The sequence below is a fragment of the Heloderma suspectum genome, chromosome 17 (genome assembly GCF_057233095.1).
Source record: "Heloderma suspectum isolate Gila_16-S chromosome 17, 16-S_ref, whole genome shotgun sequence".
Classification (NCBI taxonomy): domain Eukaryota; kingdom Metazoa; phylum Chordata; class Lepidosauria; order Squamata; family Helodermatidae; genus Heloderma; species Heloderma suspectum.
In genome coordinates this window covers 3477704-3496959 of record NC_139474.1, presented here as the reverse complement: position 1 = coordinate 3496959, position 19256 = coordinate 3477704, and the positions used below count along the sequence as shown (strand labels likewise).

Below are 19256 nucleotides of genomic sequence, written 5' to 3'. Positions count from 1 at the left end.
CTGCTGCTGCGGCGGCGGCGGCGTTCGCTGCCAGAGATACGGACGCGAGGACCCCACCCCTGCAAGCTGCCCGAGTCGCCGCTCTTTCTGTCCAGCCTCGGAGAGTTGCAACAGATCGCCCCCGCCCCGGGGGTCTTTCTCACGCAGCGGCCCCTTTAAGAGACTCCCCGCCCCCCCCCCGCGCCGCCGCCCTGTAAGAAAAAACCGGAACGATCAGCTGCCGGATCACGTGGCCAGAGGAGGAGCTGCAACAGGGTCGTTTGGACGCGACATGCCGGTTGCGGGCAGCGGGGTCTGCCTGGCGCTCCTGGCGCTGCTGGGCAGCTGCGCGGGCGATCCGGGGGGCTGCAGGAGGAAGGTCGGTCGGGCTGGGCGCGGGGATGCAGGGCGGGGGCAGTTTGGGCGGGTGTTCGCTGCATGGCCGCCTTAGCCCGTCTATTTGCATTTATTTCTCGCGTTTCCTCCAAGGTGGCTCACGCGACCCTCCTCCTGCTGGGGGGCAGGGTGGGCTGAGAGCCTGCGGCCGGCCCGGAGCCCCCCAGCGAGCTCCCATGGCCGAGTGGGGGCTAGAGCCCTGATCTCCTGGCTCCCGGCCCACCTCTGGAACCCCCCGCTGCGCCACGCTGGCTCTCATGTTGACATTGACCTTCTGTCACACCCTGATCTGGCGCTGCGTATCTATCCCCGAGTGCCCTGCAGACGGTGTTTGAGTCCATTGTGAAATATCCTAAGTTGGGAAATTTCTCTTTTGGGTGTTTTTGCCTCTGGCTAGCAGCTCTGGCTTCCCCTCGCCAAGGTTCTGGTTTCCTTAACGGCATCTCATTATTTCAAGTCGTGCCCATTTTTACTCGCATCTATATAGCAGGACTGGCTTTTTTCTCTCTAGGCTGCTAACTTTAAATTCTCCTCCTGCTGTGAGGTAGGGTGGGCTGAGAGCCGGTGACTGGACCATAGAATCGTAGAGCCATAGAATAGTAGGGTTGGAAGGGGCCTACAAGGCCATCCAGTCCAGCCCCCTGCTCAATGCCGGAGTCCAAGTCAGAGCATCCCTGACAGGTGTCTGTCCAGCCTTGTCTTGACTGCCTCCAGGGTGGGGGAGCCCACCACCACCCTAGGTAAGGAGCTCTCCTAAAGCGCTCCCTAGGTCCAAAGCCACCCAGTGAGCTTCCATGGCCGAGTGGGGACTAGATCTCCCTGGTTCCCGGTCCAACACTCACCGCTACACCACACTGGTCCTCACCAGCCTATTGCTAGATTGGTGTTTTCTTTAAGGGGGCGTTTCTTGGAGGGGGCCTTATGCTTGCCTGTAAGTCTGGTCTCTGAGTGCTAGACGTGTTCAAGGGACGTTGGAAGCGGTGGAGAAATTAATGCACTCCGCGTATGCTCTGCGGCACTGTCCTTATTGCAGAGGTGCGGCAGCTCAGGCCGGGGTGCGAAATCTGGCCCTCCTGGGGTCCCAATCCGGGCCTCCAGGGTTCCCCAAAAGTCCATCCCCCGTTTCCCCTGGCCCACAACCTTTTCCCCAAGCACCAGTTACTCCATCCCCCTCGGCTGGAAGTGATTCCCCAACCCAGGCTTACTCGGTTGCTGGGGTGACCTGACCGAAAATGGCAAATGGGATTGGCTCCACCACTCTTTGAAATACTGTTAACGTTAGTGTGCTTGTTTTTACTCTCGCTATGCTTTTCTTGTTTAAGCTTCTTGTAGAAAAGGAAACTGTGGTGGCAGCGGGGGGAGAGAGAAAGATAAGGGGAGCCGGTATGGTGTAGTGGTTAGAGTGTTGGACTGGGAGTCGGGAGATCCGGGTTCCAGTCCCCACTCAGCCGTGGAGGCTGTCTTTGGGCCAGTCACAGACTCTCAGCCCAACCTACCTCACAGGGTTGTTGTTGTGAGGATGAAATGGAGAGGAGGAGGCCGAGGTATGCCATTTCGGGTTGCTTAAAGAGGAAAAAAGTCAGGAAATAGATGCAATAAATAAAAGAAAGTAAATAATAAATACATTCTGTGATGCGGAGTGTTTGATGTCGTCCTGGGGTCAATCTCTGCTTCAAATATTTCAAAACCTGGCCCCTGTTTTGGGCCTCCGTCTACAAGATGGGAGGCTGGTGTAGTTTTAAATCATGTGTGTGCGTCTTCGTTACGATGTTTGGTGCTTGAATCCCTGCTCAGCCGTGAAACCTTGCTGGCGTCTTTGTTGTTGCATGTTTAACTTTCCTTCCTCTAAGCAGCTCGGGCTGGTCCTCCCCACAACCCTGTGAGGTAGGTAGGTTGGGTGGAGAGAGAGAGAGAGTTATGGCTGAGCATGGGATTGGACCTGTGTCTCCCCAGTCCTAATCTGACGCTTGATCTGTTTACTCCACACCGGCACGCTCATCTTTCAGCCTAGCCTACCTCCGAAGGTCGTTGTGAGGATAAAATAGGAAGGTGGGCCTTGTATGCCCCCTCCTGAGCTACTCAAAGGAAGAGTGGGATAAAAACCATGAAGCGGTACGTGCGTGTTTTTAAAAGGCCATTTGGAGGCTGACATAGAAAATTGGGCCCAGGCTTTGAAACGTTTGAAGCCTGTGCGCTTTTGGTTGCCAGAACCCTCCTTTGGAAAACTAGGTTGCAGGGTTGAGCCCAGCGAAGCTCTACCCGGTGGAGGCTCCGATGTCAGCGGGGTGGTGGATCCGCTCTGGGTTTCGGTCAGAGCTCCAAAGGAGCTCTCCAAGGTGCAACGCACCTTGGAGAGCTCCTTTGGAGCTCTGACCGAAACCCAGAGCGGATCCACCATCCCGCTGACATCGGAGCCAGCCCCTATGTCAGGTGTCCTCAAACTGCCTCCCCCAGCCAGGTGCCCTCCAGATGTGTGTCCTCAAACATTTTGAGACGATTCTGCCGCCCTCTCTCAAATCTCGAGGGAGACCAGCAGCAGGGCCCAGGCTCTTGAACTATAATCCCCGCCGATGAAAACGATCCAGCCGAACCCTGGAATTGCCCGTCGTGGAGCCAAATTGGGGAGTGGGTTGTGTCTGTAGTTTTTCCTCCCTTTTTGGTTTGCCTCTTTCCTCCTCCTCCATCAGGAGACTTTGTGACTGAGCTGCAAAGTTGGGGATCCAGATCCATTCCTTCCCTGCAAGGCTCTGGGGGACTCAAAGTTAGTGGACACAGCTCTCCGCTGTTGCCCGTTTGCTCCTCCGAAGCCGTTGGGGCTAAGAACGCGTTAGAGATTCTGTTTAAAAAAGAGTCTCCTGTGCTACACAAGTTCTGCTTAGCAGGGGGAGAAAGTTCCTTGTTTTTCCAGCCTGCGGTATTTCAGTTCTCTTTTGTTTGGAGCAGGAAGTACATATGCTGATTTGATCATATTCTCCTCCTCCCCACGAATCTGGGGTATGAATCATAGACTTTATCCCTCTGCAACAGGGATGAGCAGCACGTAGGTCGAAACATCCGGAGAACCACAACTCCCACCACCCCTAACCAGCGTAGCTAATGGTGAGGGATGATGGGACTTGTGGCCCTCCAAATTTTTGGTCTACAAGCTGCCCGTCCCTGATCTACAATGTTTTTGTGAAGGAACTCAGTGGGACTTATGACTCCCACTTCAACAATTTCCTGGAGTAACCTGCTTCTTTTCCACTCGCTGTTCTTCGCAGCGGGATGGTGGTGTTTTTATTTATTCAGATATTTATAAACTGCCTTTCTGAACAGGTTCCACACAAGAGTTATCCCTCACTCCCTGATCTGGGAGTCATGTCCCAAAAGGTGTGCGTGTGTATGGCCTAGTTTGCATGTTATGGCAACCCAGTTTTTTAAACCCTGCGTTACCCTGAACAAGCCAGCATGCGAATTCACATGGCTTGATAGCTCTTGCTGGTAGCGGGAGTAACTAATCAACCCAGGGATGCTGTGTTGCTTGGTGTGACATCCGAACGCAGAACGTTGCGGGGCCCCCAAAGAACGCAGAACGTTGCGGGGCCCCCAAAGAACGCAGAACGTTGCGGGGCCCCCAAAGAACGCAGAACGTTGCGGGGCCCCCAAAGAACGCAGAACGTTGCGGGGCCCCCAAAGAACGCAGAACGTTGCGGGGCCCCCAAAGAACGCAGAACGTTGCGGGGCCCCCAAAGAACGCAGAACGTTGCGGGGCCCCCAAAGAACGCAGAACGTTGCGGGGCCCCCAAAGAACGCAGAACGTTGCGGGGCCCCCAAAGAACGCAGAACGTTGTGGCTTCTAACTTTGTGGGGTTTGTATTTTGGAGCTCAGCCACCACTTTCTGCCTTAAGCTGAACTTCCTCGGTATGTTACTTTTCTTTTAGCATCACCAGTTTGCCTTCTGGGAAATGGGTGTTTTGTAACTGGCCACGTCCACTGCGGCAGCCATTTTGTGAATAAACAAGCCCCTCTCTCACGGCAGCCATTTTATAAGAGCACCTACAACATTCGGTCGCATTTCCAAATGTGCCCTGTGCCCCAGGAAGCTTCCGGTCCGCATTCTGACAAGGAGAGAGGTGAGAGTTACGGGACTCTTCGCCTGTGACCCCCTTGGCACATTCTAAATGAAATTAGCACGCTTAGCCTGCTGGAACACATTTTTTCTAGGTTGGGATTTCCGGGATAGCGCCTTATTTGGAGCCTGTGTACACGCCTGATTGTGTCATGCTTTGCAAGAGCAAGGATCCAACTCTGTCACGTGTTAGTGGCACTGACTTAACCGCTGGCACGAATGTCCTTCCCCAGGTATCTCTGGAATACAACCCTGGCTTGAACAGCTCTACCGTCAACCTCCTGCATGTCCGGGCCGTGGGTCTCAGTGACACCATCCATTACGTCTGGAGCACCATCGGGTTGCCCACAGTGCTGCTGGTGTACACCAGGAGCGGGAACAGCACCCTTCATGTTGACTGGACCAGGCTCCTGTCTCCCTCTCCCTCCGGAGCAATCCGGGTCGAGCCAGCTTCCAGCGTCTTGTATTCCACAGCCGTTGTCTTTGCCAAGGTGTGTTCCTAAGTAGTGATGTAGGTTTTCTGGAAAATACTGAATTGGAACCGTTCCCAGAAATTAATTAATTAATTAATTAATGTCATAATAGCCAAAGCTCTCTGGGCGGTTCACAAAAATGTCTGGAGAATGTCTGGAGACGGTGAGTGGCTGGATGGGGAGGAATAGGCTGAAGCTGAACCCTGACAAGACCGAGGTACTTTTGGTGGGAGACAAGAGCAGGCTGGGGGATGTTGACCTGGTGTTGAATGGGGTACGGCTACCCTTGAAAGACCAGGTCCGCAGCCTGGGGGTCATTTTGGACTCCCAGCTGTCCATGGAGGCTCAGGTGTCAGCTGTGAGCTGGACAGCGCTGTATAAACTCCATCTGATACAGCAGCTGCGCCCCTTCCTTCCCGACCATCTGCTCCCATCGGTAGTACATGCCCTGGTCTCCTCTCGTTTAGACTACTGTAATGCGCTCTGCGTGGGGTTACCCTTGAAGACAGTTCGGAAGCTGCAGCTGGTACAGAACGCGGCGGCTCGCCTGATTAAAGGCAGCCGCCGGCGAGATCACATCACTCCAGTGCTGAAGGAATTGCACTGGTTACCAGTTGTTTTCCGGGCCAAATTCTAGGTGTTGGTTTTGACCTTTAAAACCCTATATGGTTCCGGCCCAGCCTGTCTTAAGGAGCGCCTCCAGCAACACCAGACAGGCCGCTTAACAAGATCAGCCTCAGATGGCCTTCTCTCTGTCCCATCAGCCAGGACAGCTAGACTGGTGGGGACGAGGGAGAGGGCCTTCTCTGTGGTGGCCCCCACTCTGTGGAACTCCCTCCCTAGGGAACTCCATCATGCCCCCTCTTTAATGAGCTTCCGTCGTGCATTAAAAACGTGGTTGTTCAGGCAGGCATTTGGGCTGGGTTAGGGTATTTTAGAAAATGTTTTTATTGTAGAATTTTATTGTTTTAAACTGTTTTTATTGTATGTTGTACATCGCCCAGAGTGGCTGTGTGACCAGCCAGATGGGCGATTAATAAATTTAATAATAATAATAATAATAATAACAACAAAAATAAAAAATTTCCCATGCATATTAAGGAAATTTTGATTAGAACATTTTCTGATGCCTTACAGCTGGAGTGGGCAATTTCTGCTCCTCCAGATGTTTTGGCCTACAACTCCCATCAGTACTACCCAGCAGAGCCAACGGTGAGGGATGGTGGGAGTTGTGGATCTCCAGATGCTTTGGCCTACAACTCCCATCAGTACTACCCAGCAGAGCCAACGGTGAGGGATGGTGGGAGTTGTGGATCTCCAGATGCTTTGGCCTACAACTCCCATCAGTACTACCCAGCAGAGCCAACGGTGAGGGATGGTGGGAGTTGTGGATCTCCAGAGGCTTTTGCCTACAACTCCCATCAGTACTACCCAGCAGAGCCAACGGTGAGGGATGGTGGGAGTTGTGGATCTCCAGAGGCTTTGGCCTACAAGTGACCCACCCCTGCCATACAGAGTGATGTCGTTTAGCATGTTTATTGTACTTGTTTCTAGTAAATAATTTACTAAATTATTAGCTTTAACTCAATACGCCAATCGCATTTGACCTGAAACATTTGAGGAAAAAGTTAAAGCACGCTTACTGCAATTTAAATGTTATATTATGTAGAATTTTATATTGGAATACTGAATCACCCCCAAAACATTCCTGACAACTTTGAAGCTGACGAGCTTGGCTCGTATTGTATTTGCAGTTGGCATCCATTCATTTCTACTAATGAACTTTAGACATTGATTTTTTTTCTGTGGAAAAACTTCAGCATGCGAAAGTTTTCTGCCCCATCTTACTGTTCCAAAGTATGATGGGAGTCTGTAGAATGTGGAAGCAAATATATCAAATGGGGTGCAACATCCAGATGGGGTTGGGGCAAGGTGATGGGGCGAAGAAAGAGGAGCTGGATGTAGTCTCGGGTGGCAACAGGCAGGGCAAAGCTTCTTTATTAAAAAAAAAAAAATGCCAGGACCAACGCATCCCCCTCTGACCAGGAGTGCCTCTGTGTTGGTGTGAACGGAGTGTGGGCTTAAACCCAGATTGCCCCAGGGTCAAGTCCCACACCACCACAAAGGTCCCTGGGCTGTGTCGACCTACCTCACAGGCTAGTTTTGAGGATAAACAGAGAGTTTTTTCAAAATGGAAGCTTGCCTGCCCTGATCCTTTACACCCATGTCCCGATTGGAGTCCACCAGGAGAAGAGCCTTCAGTGTGGTGGCCCCCTTGCTTTGGAACTTCCCTGCCCCTGGAGGTCAGGCATGCGCCAACACTGTGTTGTTTCCGGCGCCTCCTGCAAACAGCACTGTTCCGGGAGGCATTCCTTAATTGACCGGTCACGGTTTCTATTGGCATTCTGTTTTTTAAAAAGCATGATTTTAAGGTGGTGTTTTTAATCTTGTTTTCCTTTTACTGTGTTATCTTTTGTGTCACTGCTCCGAAATTTGTTTTAGCTATGGAGCTGTATACAAATATTGTAAATAAAGAAGGGTCACCAAAACGATCAAGGGGCTGGAGCAACTCCCCTATGTGGAGAAGTTACAATGCTTGGAGCTGTTTAGTTTAGAAAAAAAAAAAGTAAGCAGAGCCATGATAAAAGGTGTACAAAATTATGTGTGGTGTGGAGAAAGTGGATAGGGAGACATCTTTCTCCCTCTCTCATAACACTAGAACTGGGGGCTGTCCCATGAAGCCAAATGGTGGGAGATTCAGGACAGGTAAAAAGGACAGATTCTTTCACGCAGTGCAGGGGTAAACTACGGAATTTGTTACCACAAGTCATACTGATGGCCACCAATTTGGATGGCTTTAAAAGCAGGCTTTGGAGGAGAAGGCTATCAATGGCTACTAGTCCTGATGGCTATATGCTACCCCCAGTATCTGAGGCAGTATGCCTATGTAACCAGTTGCAGGGGAACATGGGCAGGATGGTGCTGTTGCACTCGTGTCCTGCTGGTGGGTGTCCCGTGGGCAGCTGGCTGGCCACTGTGTGAACAGAATGCTGGACTAGATGGACCCTTGGTCTGTTCCAGCAGGGCTGTTCTGATGTTATGTTAGTAAAAGAAATCTAGGACAGGCAGACAATGCGATCCATGTTGAAATATCTGCTGCCATAGTTTCCCAACATGATGTTTCTAGGTGTTCGAGTACAACGGTACGAAGACGTCGGACCTCTCCAAGGTTGATGCGGGCGACTTCTATCCCACCTACGAGTTGGCCAACTTCACCTGGGACAGCCTCGATGGCCGACTGAACGAGACCTCCCGGACAGCCACATTTCAGGGCGTCAGCTCCGATCCTGGCAGAGCCTTCTGGAATGGAAGCGTCTCCTTTCAGGTGAAAGAGGGCATTGCTTCTCCTTCAGCAGGGCCGTGCCTGTGCGGAAACCAGCATTCCGAGATGCTCAGCTTTGTGTGAAAAGCAACTTCCAAGCAATGCTTACTGCAATATCAACAGCCAGAGGGGAGCTTGAGCCGGCTGGGAAGGGCTGCGGCGCCCGCGTAGTTCTTTACCTCTTCACAGGGCTTGCAGAATCGATCAGTTTTGCAAATATAAAATCTGCACGTGATGCCAGTGTACAGGAGTTGTCCTTACTTGGCCAGTATAATATTCTGGGTGTGCACAGCGCGCTTACAGAATATGAACAGCTCTCGCCAGTCTCGGAGACGGTGTATTGGCGGATGCGACTAGGAAGAGTATTTGCTATGGTTGCTTTAGCAGTATGATTTAAAATTTAATAATTTTTAATAATTTTATATTAACATAAAGTAATATCTAATTTAATATCATATTAAAATATTAAAAATAATTTTAAATAATTTTAAATTATTAAAATTTGGGGTAGAGCAATTCCGTGGTTTGCGGGGGAGGGTGCAGCAACTGCTGCATCCAAAATCCTGCCAGTCGTTGTGTCTCGGCAGTGATGGCAGCATTCTCTTTGTGTTTTCCTGCTGTTTTCTCTCTTTCCCCCGCTCCTCCCCTGCTCCCTCCTGTATTGGCCACATTGGGAAGGGCTTCACTAACCCGGCTTCAGGGCTGGACTATTTTCAGGGCCTAATTGGGGGCCTGTTGGGGGAATGAGAGGGTGTAGGATCCTACAGTTCCATAGCCTCCCCCAACAAGCCCCTGGAATGCCCACCTTCACCCCCCCCCACCAGCGGGACAGCAGAGCAGAGGCATTCTCGGAGCTAAAAACGACGCTGGAGGCTGATGCTTCCCTTTGCCAGCCTCCCAGTTTTTAAAAAAAGTTTAATTACTAAAAAAAAAGTTTACAGGATAAAAAAAAAACTGGAGGGGAAAAGAGCCTGGTGGGCACCAGAAGGGGGGTTTGCAGGCACGCTGGTGCCCATGGGCTCTATTTTGGAGACCTGCCCTTTAATCCATTTAAAGAGGATTTCAAGTGAATTGGGGCAGGAATTCGGGGAAGAGAAAAGGCACAATGGCTAGAGTTTTCAATGCATGCTTCAGCCTATCTCTTGCATCCATGGAGTGTGCCCTGGCGCACACGTGGTGTGCAAATCCCTTGCCTGACCGGTCCACTTCCTCCGCCGGTCCCCATCGCTGCCCTTCAGGTGACGGCTTACGAAGAGACCAGCCGTGACGCCCCCCTCCCGCGTCTCCTGCACACGGCCAACAGCTCCAAGGTCGAGTTCGTCATGCATGGGGTGGCCGCCCGGGGCAACCACTCTCGCTTCGCGCTGGAGGTGGTCACGGTGGAAGAGAGAGGCGGGCGTAAGCAGCTGCATTCCGTGCGCTCCATCGATGACGAGTATACCCCGACGATATTCGAGGTAACAGCCTGGGCCGGGGCCAGGATGCTGTGTTTAGTCCACTCTGGGGTTAGATCAGCCCTTCCAACCTGACGCCCTCCCGGTTATTGGATTGCAAGTCCCATAGTTCCAAGCCACCATGGCCAGTGGGCAGGGGTGATGGGAACTGTAGTTCAACAACATCTGGAGGGGGAAAGTTTCCCAACCCTGCTCTAACAGCCACCGTACACTTCCCACCAGTCGGGAACGGCAAGCCGCCTTTCACTTTGTTTATGTTTCCATGCATCTCCTGTCCAGCTCTGGCTTTGTACGTACAATTCAGCAAAACAAATATTGATCTAGGAACGGGACACTTCGGTAAGCAGTGACTGTGCTCAGAAGTTACCCCTGCTCTGGAGATGCACAGAAACAGGAAGCGCCTCTCGCCACTCCCACGTGGCGGGAAGTGTAAGGGAGCCTTTCGAGCGGGAGTGGGGAAACTGCTCCTCCACGTTGTTGGACTGCAATTCCCATCATCCCTGCCCACTGGCCATGCTGGCTGGGGATTATGGGAGTCATCGTCCAACATACATGGAGGACACCAAGCTGTTGAACGCTACCCTAGTGTCCGTTCAGACATACTTTCCCGTGGAGGTAGTTCACACATTTTAGCTACGGGTTGGCGGTCGTGGTTCCGGAGCCGTGGTAGTGTTCATGGGGGTCCTGTTCAAATCTCCACACGAACGAAAGGTTCTTTTAGGGAGCAGCAGATGGGAACTTAGAGCCGAGAACAGGGGCCAGGAGTCGTAATAAGGCCCTCACCCACTGTTCTAACCATTAGATTGTTTTGTGCCACTTAGCTTAGGCTGCATGATCTCCCCGGAACATAAGAATAAGTGTGCTGGATCAGACTGAAAACGCCAGCATCCTGACCGCCACAGTGACCCCAGCCAGATACCTCCTTGAAGGCAGCAGCCCCCGCCCCCCCACGTCCCTCTGGCTGTCTGCCTCCCCAAGAGCTGGTATTCAAAGGTGGACTGTCTCTGAACATGGAGGCTCTGTTTAACTATTGGCCACGATGGCAAACAGACCTCCTCCTCCTCCATGGATGTGTCTAATGATCTCTGATAGGAAATAACGAGGGGATGTTCCTGCATGCCGCTTGCCCCCTCAATTGGGAGGGGCAGCGGCACACAGGCAAATCTCCTTGTTATCTCCTATCCCAGATTGGAGCTAATGAGGGCATTTCTCTCCCTGCCTCCTCCCTACGCCCTGCCCCCTTGGCCTGGAGGCTACCAGGGCTCATGGAGGGAGCGCAGGCCCATGCAGGCTGGATAAGGAATCTCCATGGGGCTGGATGAGGCCTGTGGGCTGGAGGTTCTCCCCTGTCCCCAGTATAACAGTTTTGAGAACCATCTAAGCGACACTGCTGTGTCTTGTGGCAATGAGTTCCGTACTTTCATTATGTATTGTACGAAGGAAGTTACTTTGTCTTGAAGGTACCGGACATCACTGGCATTTATTTCTTTATTTAGAGCAGTTTTACCCCACTCTTCAGCTGAAAAAGGCTCCCAGAGCGGCTTACAAAGGCTAATATTAAGAGAGCGCCTGCCCTCAGGCTTACAATCTAGAAGACATGACACAAAAGGAAAAGGGATTGGGAGGGAGGAGGGGAAAGAAAGCAGAGACATTGCTGACCAACGTATTGGGCTGGGTCGGTTTCCCCCTTGTCATGATGTTCGTCCTGGGCGGCAGGATGAGGCCAGAGTCCGCAGGCCCAGGGAACGGTCAGTTGGAGCTGCGTGTTGTTTCTAGCAGGGAGGGGTGGAGCGAGCTCCCCGCAGTCAATGTGGGGAGGGCTTCAGGTTGTGGTGAGTGGGGAATCCAAGGCATTCTGCCCACAGCAGGTCCCGATACAGACCTCTGATGCAGTTGTGTCTCGAGATGGAAAAAATTTGGAAATGTTGAGGCCGTGGGGGAAAAAAACATTTTGGGGGCGGGGGGGGGATTAGAAATCTTGGAAAAATGGAAAAATAAGCATTTTTTTAGCGCTCTTTACAGATCTGAAGTCACTTTGTTGCTTTATGACCGCCTTCCCCAACCTGGTGCCCTTCGGATACTTTGGACTTCAGCTCCCATCAGCCTCGGGCAGCATGGCCAATGCTGGGATGTAGTCCAAAAGATCCGGAGGGCACCAGGTTGGGGAGGGCTGCTTTAGGAACATAAAGCAGCCTTTCTGTTCCTAAAGTTACTTATGTATGACTTAGTTTGCTCATAAAATTATCATTATATTTTAAAACTGTTAAAATTAAATTCAGTTAGTAAATTTGTAATTATTGTCTGAATAGATGAGAACTACATTAAATGACTGCTACAGCATCAGAAACACAGGACTCTATGGAACAAAACCCAAACTGTCAAGAATGCTCACTTACTGCCAAGAATGACTGTACTCACGTGTTGGGAAACTGAGCAGAAATCTCTATCAGTAAAATTATTAAAATAAATAATTTAATTAAATTATTTAAATTATTGCTGTAACGTATAAGGAATGAAAGAACTAACTATGCTGGGAATCTTACAGAGAGGATTAAAATCCCCTCCCACTAATGGCTTCATTTTTTCCAGACATTTTACATCTCTAGTCTTTCTATAAAAGTGTTCTTATTAGATAGTTTTTCAAAACCATTTGGGGAGTGGGGCGTAAAGGCTAGGTAACAATATATATATACTTCATCTTAAATTCTAAAAGAAGATATTTCATAATCCAAAGCTGTTCAATTTTTCAAATTTTTCGGGGGGAAACAAAAACGGTCCTAGGAAAAAAATGGAAAAAACGACGGGTTTTTTCTGTTTTTCCCAGGCTTTCACATCTCTGTTTGACATCTTTAGCCTCCCTGCCATGTTGGTGTTCTCTGCCTTACCCAGAGTGACAGCTGCTCCGTTTTCCTTTCTCCTTGGAATAGATGGCGCAGCTGGTTTCTGTGCCCCGCAACGCAAGCGTGGGGTCGAGCTTCCTCCAGTGGAAGACGGCAGCGTACAGCTCCCAGCACGCCCAGCGGGAAGACACTGTTCACTGCAAGTACTACCCACTGCAAACGGCGAACCGCACGGTTCCAAGGCCTAGCATAGTCCTCGCTTACTTCGGGGAGGAGCTGGAGAAGGACTGTGGTGTGGCTGCCATCAATATCTCCTTTGGCAGCGAGGACAACGAGGCCTACCAAGAAAAGGGCTACTTGAGCTGGTGAGGAGCTGCCACAAGGGCTAGCTTTTATTTCCTGCAGAAACAGGCGGGGAGACAAATGCCCATCATCTGCCTCTGAACCTCTACCGGTTGGCTGGGCAGCTGTGACCTCACGGAAGCTCTGTGCACGCCGTTCGGTCAACACTCTGTTGCTGACAGCTTCCCCTGTGCGGTGCAAGGTCCGGTTTTGGCTTTTCGCAGGGCGTGGGGCAAGGAGGAGTTCATGCTGTGATGGAAGGGCCACGTGTTTTTTGGAAGCAACGGAGGGACAACTGATTAGGGAAGGCTTTGAAGGGAGTACGAGAGGCGGTTTCGCATGGGTGTCCTAGGGAGGTAGTTCCAAGTGTAAGGGGCAGCAAGGAAAAAGTGGTAGAGTCATTTCAGGGAGCAAGGGGCTTTTGGACTGTGGAGGGTGGTGGAATGAAGACCACCTGAGAGGGTCCTGTGGGGCTTTGCAGGAGTCGGTACAGGATTCAGAGGTGGAAAGGAAAGCGGTGTAGGGATTTCGGGAGCGGTTGCCACTACTTCATAATACAATGAATTATTTCTTTTATTATAAACACCATTGCGGTACACCAGAGCTGGGCAACTTCAGGAGGTCTGGGGACCAATTTTCCCCCTCTGTGGGCCACACTGTTGCTGCCACTGCAGCCAAACAAAGAAAAAAACCCCGCAGCAGTTTACAAAGGATCGAGCCAGCTTGCTTCCAAGCTGAATTTGTCCTTCGTAAGCCTCTGTAGCAGTTTGCCACTGAATTTTGATGGTGAACCTTCGATCTTCCCCATTGGGGGGGGGGGGGCTGCTCTGGGTGGAGGTGCGGTTGGCATGTTGCCTGCTGTACACGGGGCTTTACAAAGTGACGTTAGCAGACTCCAGCACACCAAACCAAAACAGGAGATATCTCCCAACCCTTAGAAATACAGCCACAAAGCAACGGGGCTGACCTTACTGGTGATAATTAATATAAACAGAACAGAATCTAATAATATGCTTACCTATGTAGTTAAAAAGAATACAATAAAACCAGTACAAACCAATAACGGAGGATATAGGTTTTTGTCACACAACGGCATTGTATTCTCCCGTATTGGTTTGATGTATGTTTCTTTACAGCACCATAAAAGTGTATTCTTTCTTACTGTTTTCATGTGTATACTTTTTAAGTGCATAGATAAAAAATTATTATTTTCCAGTGCTTTATTCTGCGGAAAAGTTCCCAGTTCGTCAGTTCACTAGTAAGAATGAATGGGGATGCCAATTGCAAATGCAATATTATACCGTTCCGAAGCTGTAATATTTTTAGGTGCTTGTCCTTAGCAAGTATGTGACAGAATACATAGCTGTCTCAGTGTGAAATGGTACTAATAAGCCGTGACTGTGAAAGTGAGGTGCCCCAAAAGCCTCAGTGGAAGAGAGTTGAACTCTGTTGAAACAGATGAGTGGTTGTGAGCGTATCATGCACAGTTCTTTGGCAGACTAAAATTAATTAGCGTGTCAAGTTTTCAGTATCTTTTTCTTCTTTCCGTAAATATGAACAACGTAAGCGAAATACATGCCATTGTCTTTAAATTATTACAAGCATTCCAGTAAAAATCTACACAATATAACATTTAAATCACATTAACTGTGCTTTAATTTTTCCCCTCCCTCAAATATTTTAGATTGAATATATGGTGTACTGGGACAACAAAATAACATGGTGGTACTTTTTTTTTTTTTTTTAGCTTTGTTTACTAAATACAAGTAAAATAAACATGCTAAATTAGATTTGTCTAGGGCATTGCTTTCCTTTGCAAACTGAAAATTCCTACAGAAATGGCCTTATACAAATTAATCTCATTTGCATTGGAAAATTTTCTGCAGCATTTTCCAATTCAGTGTTTTCCAGAAAAGCCGTATCACTTGGTAGAGCCCCTGCTTTGCATGCAGGAGGTCCCAGCTTCAATCCCAGCAGCATCTTCAAGTAGGGCTGGGAATTGCTTCAAACCCTGGAGAGCCGCTGCTGCCAGTCAGTGTTGATGGTACTGGGCTAGATGGACCCAGGGTCTGGCTCAGCATAAGGCAGCTTCCGACAGTGCCTAGATTCTTGGATCAGTTACTTTTCTTTTAGACTCATCATTTGCTTTCTGGGAAAGGAATGAACGAACGTTTTGTGACTGCAGACACCCACCAAGGCACCCATTTTACGAATGGGCAACCCCCTCATGGTAGCCATTTTTGTGAGAGCTCTTATGACCCTCTCAAAATGCAGAGCGTGACTCGCCCCAAATCACTTCCTTCATTCCATCGTACGACTGCTGCAAGAGACATTTGGGCGCCATCCTCGAGTCCAAACCTTTTCCCTTTTTCCACCCCACTCCCTCCACACGTTGCTTAACATTGTGTGTGCTTGGCCTTTTTGCTCCATTTGTGTTTTTTTTTTAATTATTTTCTAAACTCCTTTGGCCTTTATTTCAATGAGACGCTGTATATAAACACTGTCAATAAAGAAATAATAAATGTAAACCTCCAGCTTGATGAAGAGTTCTGAGGAACTCCAAGGCTTGCTCACTACGTTGTGATGCTTTACTTGGCCCTAACAAAGGTATTTGTCTATTTATTTATGGATAACGAAACAGGAATGGTCCCTGCCCCAAAGATCTTCCAAACTAGATGTAGAAAGTGGTCAACAGAAGGTGGGGAGGGGGAGCAAGAACAGAAGTGAGGTGGTAGGTGACATGTTTCTTTTCTTTTCTTTCCACCCCCCACCCCCTCCGCCCCTTCTCTGTTCCAGGTCTGCATTGATTGGCTTTGGAGAACCTCCTAAGGATGTATTCTCCCCACTAGTGATCGGGATCCTTGCTGTGGCGCTGGGGACCCCGGTGGTGCTTTTGCTTGTGGGAAGCCTTGCTGTGGTTGCCAGGGGGAATCAGCGGTATTCAGAGTATGAACCAATCAACTGATGGTCGTTGAACCAGATGTGGACTCTTGCCCTTGCTGCATGACCAAAGTGGCTACGGAGGAACCTGTGGCTTGCCCCAGAGACACCTGCTGCGGCTGTTTCTGGGGTGTGTTGTGTAGAGATCCTGCAGGGTGCTTTAATTTATCTCGAAGTCTGGATCCTGATGGAGATGTTCTGGTCCCTTTAGTACGTTCTTGGATCCCCAATAGATTCTATGGTGTTACGTGGAGGGGGCGACCCCCTTGTCCTGACACGTCTCTTGCTGCGGAGAGAGGAGGAGGGTGTGTTAGTCGTATGGCTGCTTCTTGCAATCATTTCTCAAAACGGTCCCTCTTATCTCGGAAGCAGAGATAACCTTGAAACCCATCATCACTCAACAGGGTTGTCCATGATGCGCAAAACACAGTTCTGAACCTCAGGCAGGGACGTTTGTGTTTACAGTCTATTTTGCCCTATCAGGGTTCTGCTTTTGCTAGCTATGTTAGAGAAGCAAAATTATGTTCTACTTCCTTCATCTTTACTGCCTTTCCCTGCCACGCCCCCTGTGAGAAACCCCTGGACCCTTTCAAGAGCAGTGTTTGGGGGCCTTGGTTTCCCATCTCACTTCCTTCACACAGAAATTCAGTTTTTAAAATGTGATGCACAGCACAACTGTGATTTTGCTGATGTGTGGGAATCTCTGCTTGGACAGGGCATGGGGGTCTCTCATCCCCACACGCCTCTTCCTCCCCTTCCTCCGAAAGATGCAGAATTTTGAACTGCATTTTTGAGACGTTGCCCAGACCTCCCCACCTTCAAAAGAAAAAATTCTGGCTTTTTCTTTTTAAAACCCTGTCTTCCATTAACATAACAGGCTACTTTAGTTTATTGCTTCTCTGAAACACCGCACTCTTACGGTTGGAAACTCCCTTTCCCAACTGAGGCTCCTGTCTTAAAAGAAGGAACACTTTCCCCTGGCTTGGCTCTTCAGGGATAGGAGTTGCTGGGACAAGTTCTTTGCTGTGAATCTTTTTACAAAGCTGTATCATTGGGACTTCTCCCTGTTATGGGGCTGTTGAAAACACAGGAGCATCAAAGCAGAGGGAGGAAGGAGTTGGCAGCATTTTTTTTTTAAGGGGTGAACCACTAGTTATGTTGTTTACAGGCTACTGCCCACAGAAAAACAAAAAGACAAAATTGCACTATTGATTATTAAATAAAGCACCTTTTCTTTTAAAATGGATGGGCAGCTTCAGGGGGGTTGGGGGCCATTTTTGTCCCCTGGACACCCACACATACACACTGCAGTCCTTATGGTGCCCTGAATTTTTAAAAATACATTTTTAAAGGGAAAATTATGCCTGTAGCACTATGGAGCGGCAAACGGGTCAAATAGCCCCTTTTAGTACTCCGTAGTGCTTGCAGACACTATTTCCCCCCTGCTACCACTGAATTTGGCAGGGCAGCAGGGGGCTTTATGTTGGCCGCCCCTGTTCTAAAAGTTAACTCCTTCCTGTACACCCAGCACACTGGTAACAGAAGTGGTTATCTCTCTTCTTGCCCTGTTCCACAGGGGTTGCTCACCTAAGCTATTCCTGCTGATCCCCTGAGCAGTTGGGACTGAAGGTGGATTAGGGATCAGGCTGAGTCCAGGACCTGGCAGGGTTGGGTCCTCTGAAAAGTTACCAAGCTTGTCGGGTTTTGCCATCAGCCTTCTTGGCCCTGCATGCCATGGCCAGTATAGCCAAGGCTATTGTAGACAGTCAAGCCAAGTTGATCTCAGTTAAGCAAGCAAGGGTGTTCCTTCGTTATGCTTTACTTGGGTGTAGCTGGCTGGGGCATGCTGGGAGTTGTAGTCCCACACACCTGGAAGGTTGGGCAAGTCCAACACACCAGAAAGGGACCAGGTTGGGCAAGGCTGCCCTGGGGTGACAACTCCAATATTCAAGGCTAAATCGAAGAACATGGGAAGCTGAACGCAGGCATGTGGTCGGTGACAGAACCCTGGGCAAGCTACGCGGACCTTGGGCAAGCTTTTTTGAGCTCTTCAAGGCCAAGTTGCTGGAGAGGGCTGCAAAGAACAGGAACCAGTCCTGAAGTTCTCATTCAGAAAGGGTGTGGGTAGGCGTCTTGCCTTTCAGCAGGGAGCTGGTCCTGGCTGCTGCCTTACTCTCGACGCGCACCATCATAACAAAGGGATGTGTTCACTTGTTGAAGTTTTCTGTTGGGGGCTTATGGGTATTCCCCAGCCCCCTTTTGTTTTTCATGGACCAATTAAAGAAATACCTTTTTCTAAAAATAGTTTCTTGTGGTTGCTGCAACTCAACGGTCTGACACAGTTTTGTTCCCAAGGCTGGGTTGATGGAGGTGAAGCATCCTAACAGATCATGGGGAGATCCATGCCTGTATTTTCTACCTCTTACTCATTCACTTATTAAATATATTTTTAGCGCTGAATCAGGTGTACAGCTACTTTTGTAAACCATGCTGTGCGCTAAGGTAGCTGTACTCCCGATTTAGCCCTGTTGCAGAGTAAGGGCGTTGTGTGAGTGCGCCTCTCAGAGTGAAACCGCTCTGCTATGAAGTCAGTCCCCCTGCATTCAGTGGGGCTTATGCCTGGGTAGGCCTGAGTGGGAGTGCAGCCTGAGAATATTCCCAGCCAGCCTCTCTGGGAAGTACTTGGGTGAGCTGGTGGATCTTTGGGACACAGAGCTGCAGCTCCCGGGGAGGGGAGGGGAGGCGGAGTCAGGGCAGCATTAATAGCGATCTCCTCCCAGCACCGAACAAAAGGGGGAAGGAAGGGGCACCAGGGCTGGCTGAGGGCTGTCTCTGCTTCCCCCCCGCCCAACAAGGTCTGAGTGAGCCAGCGTTCAGCAAACACCCCTCCCCGGTGTCTGCACTTACTCTGCAGGAACCTGTAGTTTAAGATCAGAGCGGTTTCAGTTGCCATTTGCCCTGTGAAAGCAGCTTTTAAAAAATGTATACACCGCATTACCTGGCTGCGTGTGCCATGGAGGGACCAACACAATTTCATGGAAATCTGGATATAACCGGGAAACAATTGTAGATTTCCATGTAGATTGGGTCTGGGGCTCTTTTATTGTGCTTGCATGGAACTATTCAATACATAGATCTCTAGGAATAGAGCACCCCTTCTCACCTCCGCTCTGCCCGTGTCTTTCGCTTGCAAGCAAGCACTGCCCTCGTGTTTGGCTAGCTTGCTTTTCAGGTGGGCTGCTGCCGCCGCCTCTCCAGCGTGTGCCTACGCTCAGCGCCAGAACTGAGAAGCTGCAGAGCAAGACAGAAATCTCTCGCTGGCCTTTACGATTAAAAGTCAT

At 49.9% G+C, this 19256-nt stretch overlaps 2 protein-coding genes across 3 annotated transcripts in view; one reads left to right on the top strand and one right to left on the bottom strand.

Annotated features, from left to right (window-relative positions):
• Positions 1-235: 235 nt before the first annotated feature.
• On the top strand, positions 236-18213 carry GLMP (glycosylated lysosomal membrane protein). The gene is made up of 6 exons (XM_084824403.1): positions 236-358; positions 4718-4975; positions 8145-8342; positions 9578-9796; positions 12721-12998; positions 15772-18213. The coding sequence occupies exons 1-6, from the start codon at positions 272-274 to the stop codon at positions 15938-15940; spliced, it is 1209 nt and encodes a 402-aa protein (XP_084680529.1). The 5' UTR covers positions 236-271; the 3' UTR covers positions 15941-18213.
• Positions 15881-19256, bottom strand: part of TMEM79 (transmembrane protein 79) — a 16530-nt gene continuing 13154 nt past the window's right edge. For both annotated transcript variants that reach the window (XM_084824404.1, XM_084824406.1), the window contains exon 5: positions 15881-16201. The gene's annotated coding sequence lies outside the window, so the exon portion shown is untranslated. The remainder of the gene's footprint in view (positions 16202-19256) is intronic.